The sequence below is a fragment of the Otolemur garnettii genome, unplaced genomic scaffold (genome assembly GCF_000181295.1).
Source record: "Otolemur garnettii isolate 467f Iridium unplaced genomic scaffold, OtoGar3 scaffold00084, whole genome shotgun sequence".
Classification (NCBI taxonomy): Eukaryota; Metazoa; Chordata; class Mammalia; order Primates; family Galagidae; genus Otolemur; species Otolemur garnettii.
Genome location: NW_003852479.1, coordinates 5,019,725 through 5,025,058, shown reverse-complemented (window position 1 = coordinate 5,025,058; position 5,334 = coordinate 5,019,725). Strand labels below are relative to the sequence as shown.

Sequence of the window (5,334 nt, the reverse complement as noted above, 5' to 3'; positions counted from 1 at the left end):
ATGATAACAATGACATTTTTATGTAAACATTTTCTCAAAATCATATTATAAGTTTTTTTGAAAAAATTATCTTTGAAGGTGTGCCTTGAATGTGGAGAGGATTACTGTTCCGGATGTTTTGCTAAAATCCACCAGAAGGGGGCGCTAAGACTCCACAGAACGACTCTCCTGCAGGTAGGACTCCAAATGCTTCCAGGGCAGTGTGTGTGTAAAACGCTTGAACATAAAGATATTTGAAACATATGTAATTATCTGGAACTCAGGATGATTTACATTAATTTATAAAATTGCATTATGTACGGTCCTAACATATGTCTTAAAATTATTTTGTGAACACGCATCTAGATTGCATTTTGGTAGTTAAAGTCTGTTTTAATAGTAGCTGCTGCAGTGCTCAGCTTGGTGGGAGTCTTCAGATTATGCATTCCATCTGTGAACTTGGCACTTAAAGAATTAGAGAATATTTTTATCTATTGTGATTTCAAATGAACACATGGATTATTTTAAATATTGTTTCTATGTAGTTATATACAGAAACCTCTCATTTTTCTTTTTGTGTTTATTTTAGACTAGTTTTTAATCTATCTTCACTCATTTTCATTCAGATCAGTTTCTCTCTCAGGTTTCTCCCTGTCTTTCTACGTATGAGGGCCTTTTATTTATCCTTACATACTCATTGGTTTTTGAAATGCCTAAAGCCACCAGGTCAGGTATTTAAACTTCTGATACTTAAACAGAAAATATGGTTAGCTAGAGACATGAGATTACACTGTGACGTTAAGTGATGTTTTGGTTTGTCCTATCCTTCATTTATGTTGCACTAATGTATTTGACAGGAGTTTGTTGAGTACCTTCTAGGAAGCAGGGTCTGCGCTAGGCAGTGAGCGTATGTAGATTCTAATACTGAGGCCTGGACATAAGAATGAGAGCTGGAAGCTTGTATAAAAGGTTAAGGGTTAAAATATTATCTCATAGGCAAAGGCAAGGAGATGATCAGACCTGAGTGTAGAAAGATACTAGTAGATTTCAAAATTTACGTGTCACCTCATATACGAGTATTGGTATCTGTGAGGGGCAGTGATGACCCAAGTTATGATAAAGACAAAACATAAAATTGACCTAACTTGTAAATACTAAAGACACGCAACGTTTAGTGCTTCTGGGCAGAAATGATGGGGCAAAAACCTGCTACTTAATTCTTTGACTATATTGTAATCAAGATTGTCATGAGAGTGAAAATTAATCTATATAAAAGTGAGTTGAATCATTCATATATAAATAATACAGAATTTATATATAAATAATATTTATATAATTATTAGTCTATACATAATAGAGTGCTCTAAAGGCTCTGTGCTTTGGAGGTAGATACAATAATATAGGGACCCCATCATGAGTCCATGTTAGGAATTTCTCACTAAATGATTTATTGAACACATTTTCCAAGTTATCACTCTGAATTTAAGCACTTCGCTAGCTGATACGGAGGATAGCAGGAAGAATGGGACACGGCTCCTTTCCTTCAGCCTTTGAGCTTGGACAGTTACCTAGGGCTGATTCTCTTCTCTCTCATTTTTCCTCCTACCCCACCCCCTTCTCCATTCTCTCTCTCTCTCTCACACACACACACACACAAATAATTTCAAAAGAGAGATGGATTTTGCTGTGACGTGGCTTAATGTTATCCAGACACAGGCATGGCCTGGGTTAAATGGTGCTCACTAAAGCAGCACGACAGAGTGTGTTTTCTAAACATTGAGCAGCCTCCTATTGCTTTAATACTATCCAAGTGCATGAATCTTATGTGTTCACATGGAAGAAAAGTGAGCCTTGCAGATTAAGGTATTATAAAATTTCAAATACACATTTGAATGGAGAAGTGAGAAAGTATTTACTGAATAGATGCTTCATGTCAGACGCTCTTTTTGTAGTTGAAAAGCGTGTTATTGTTTCTTGTGTACAACTGCATTCAAGTAAGATACTGCTTTTGTGTGGAATATTTACATGTTATGACAACCTCCAGACTTCTCCCCCATCTTTGTTAAGATATAATTGGCAAATAAAAAGTGTGTATATTCGAGGTGTAAAATTTGATGTTGTAATGCTAATGAATGTCCGACGCTCCCCAAAGTTAAGCGAGGGCACATTTGCAGCACAGCACATCACGTCTCCATCTCCCTCCCTCCTTTCTTTCTTTCTTTCTGTTCTTCCTTCCTGTCTTTTTTCTTTTTCTGTCTGTGATAAGAATACTTAAGATACTTCCAGCATCACATTTCCTGATCTGGGCTGCAAGGGAGGAAAGGGTGATAAGCCAGAAATAGTAAAAGGGTATTTAAGTCATAGTGAACCTCAAATTGTAGAATACTTGTTTATCTCTGAGAGTTACTGTGAATGGATTTCATAAAACATATCCCAGGCAAAGAACACGGCAGGGAACCGCGAATCCTTGAAATGTTTCTTCAAATGCAGGAACTCTTCCATGTCTATAAAATTACAGTTAAATAATAGTTTGTATTGTCCTCTACTCTGTGGAGAGCGAGTGTTAATGCCGGAGAGACCTGGGAAGCGCTGTCCACTCCAGAGGTGGAAGTGAGAGGTTGGCCCTTAGCACGCAGCACACATGGGCCTTCTGTATGGGGAGTAAATTTTGTATAGTTCTGTTACTCTCTTTTTATATAACATTATCTCACCTATGGGATTGCTAAGGGATGAAATATTTTGAAGGCGATAATATATATATTTTTTAATTTCAGGTTAATTTGAGATATAAACAACCAGGCCACACTATTTGAATTGGTCACGTAGAGTCCCTTTTGTAGTTGAGTCCACACCCAGGAGGTGTGCCGTGCACCTCACATTGTGCCCAGTAACGGGGAGACCTCCAGTCCCTCTCTCTCCTCCTCTTCAGCCCCTCCCTTCTTTGCCCTTTTCCCATCTTGGATTGAATTGAGTTTTTCTCGTGTCTGGGCCTGTATCAGATCATCTCCTGGCTTCACATTAGTATTGAGTACATGGGATATTTGGTTTTTCATTCTCGTGATACTTTACTGAGAAGAATGTGTTTCAGCTCTATTCAGGTTAATACAAAAGATGTAAAGTCTCCATCTTTTTTAATAGTTGAATTGTATTCCATGGTATTCATATGCCACAGCTTGTTAATCCATTCCTAGATTAATGAACTGTGACATATTGGATTCATTGGATCCAATGAATCCAATCCAATGCATTTAGGGTGCTTCTGCATCGTGGTGATTGTAAATTGAGCTGTAATAAACAATCTAGTACAAGTGTCCCTATGGTAAAATGACTTTTTCTTTTGTGTACTTGCCTCGTAATGGGATTGTGGGATCAAATGGGAGGTCTATTTTGGATTCTTTGAGGATTCTCCATACTTCTTTCCAAAGAGGCTGTATTAGGTTGCAGGCCCACCAATAATTGTGAAAGTGTTCCCTTCTTTCCACACCTGTGCCAGCATCTGCAACTTGGGGACTCTGTGATGTGGGCTGTTCTCATGGAGCTTAGGTGCTATTTCAGGGTGGTTTGATTTGCATTTCTCCAATGATTAAGGACGATGAGCATTTTTCATATGTTTGTTAGCCATTTGTCCGTCTTCCTCAGAGAAGGTTCTGTTGGTATCTCTTAAGACAGTGGTAGATAGTATTGTTTGTTCTTTATTTTGTTGATTAACTTGAGTTCTCTATAATTCTACTTATCAAGCCTTTGCCAGATTTGTAACATGCAAATATCTTTTCCCATTCTGAAGGTTGTCTATGTGCTTTACTTGTGTCCTTAGCTGTATGGAAGCTTTTCAGCTTAATTAAGTTCCATTTGTTTATTTTGGTGGTTGTTACAATTGCCACTAAAGTCGTCTTCATAAAATCTTTCCCCAGGACAATATCCATAAGAGTTTTCCCCATACTTTCTTCTAGAATTTGTATGATTTTGTGTCTTAGATTTAATTTTTTTATTCTACTGAGTTAATTTTTGAAAGTGGTGAAATGTGTGGGTGGAGTTTCCATCTTTTAGATGTAGTTATCCAGTTCTCCCAGCACCATTTGCTGATAGAGATTCTTTTTCAGGTATATACTTTTGTTTGGTCTATCAAAGGTCAGATGGCAAGTAGAGATTGCTTTCATCTCTTGGTTTTCTATTTTGTTCAGTATGTCTAAGTCTTTATTTTTGTGCCATTACCATGCTGTTTTGATGCCTGTGGACTTGTAATATAGCCTGAAATCCGGTAAAGTGATGCCTCCAGCTTTGTTTTTATTATAACAAATTGCCTTTGTTCCATACACAGTGAAGAATTACTTATTCTGGTTCGTGAAAGCATGCTGTTGATAATTTAGTGGGGATTGCATTAAATGAAAGTGATAATTTTTTAAAGGTAATTCAAGTAAATATGTGCATTCAAAAAATAATAGTTTTAAACTAAAAGTTCTGGGGCTTTTTAAATTTAGATTCTGCATATAACTGAGATCATACAATATTTTTTTTGTGTGTGTCCTGCTTATTTCACTTTTCATGCTGTCCTCCGGGTTCATCCATGTCGTCAAACTTGACAGTATCTTCTTTATAAAGGCAGAATGATGTTCTATTGTATGTCTGTATATAGGTGTTCCCACCACACAGAGAGAGAAGCTCCATGAAGCAATGTGTGTGTTAACAATCTCGACTGTACTTCCACTGTGCACGTGTTATATCACATGCATGTACATGCGTGCCAAACACCAGGTTTTATACTTTAAATATTCTCTCTCTTTTATATATATATATATAAGTTTTTTGATGGAAACTGTATCAAAATGTAATACCTATTTCCACCTCTAAATACAGCACAGTGAATATAGTTTTCCTATATATTTGTGACTCACACCTGTCATAATGACCCCTTTATTGTCACACTTAATAAGAAAGAGTCTTCAGATAGCTCACGCAGTCTGCACAGTTGTACGTTCCTTTTAGGAGGGCTGTTGTTCTGGTTAGTACGTCATGTTCCCCAGTGTCCTGGCCCTGCCGACACTTCCTGCCTTGAATCAGTTGTCCCTGTGGTATCCGCTGCTCTCCTATTTCCATCCTCTGTGTGGCCTTTCAGTGTTCTCCAGTCGCTTTCTGTTTCTCTCCTTGTCTCCCTCATTCTCTCGTCTCTTTCCCTGTCCAGTGCCCAAGGTCAGCAGTGAAGGTCTATCTGTCTCTGCTCAGCCCTCACTGACAGGTCCTGCCACACTCTCGGGGCCTCACTGCTCTGTGAACTGTCACAGTTATGGGGGTCCTGCCGCACTGTCAGGGCCTCACTATCCTGTGAACTATCACAGTAATGGGGGTCCTGCCGCACTG

At 38.2% G+C, this 5,334-nt stretch overlaps 1 protein-coding gene across 1 annotated transcript in view; it reads left to right on the top strand.

Annotated features, from left to right (window-relative positions):
• The window catches only part of ZBBX (zinc finger B-box domain containing), a 106,983-nt gene that overhangs the window by 20,779 nt on the left and 80,870 nt on the right, over window positions 1-5,334 (top strand). Inside the window, exon 5 of the mRNA XM_012808110.1 lies at window positions 53-174. Coding sequence (XP_012663564.1) covers window positions 53-174 — 122 coding nt within the window. The remainder of the gene's footprint in view (window positions 1-52; window positions 175-5,334) is intronic.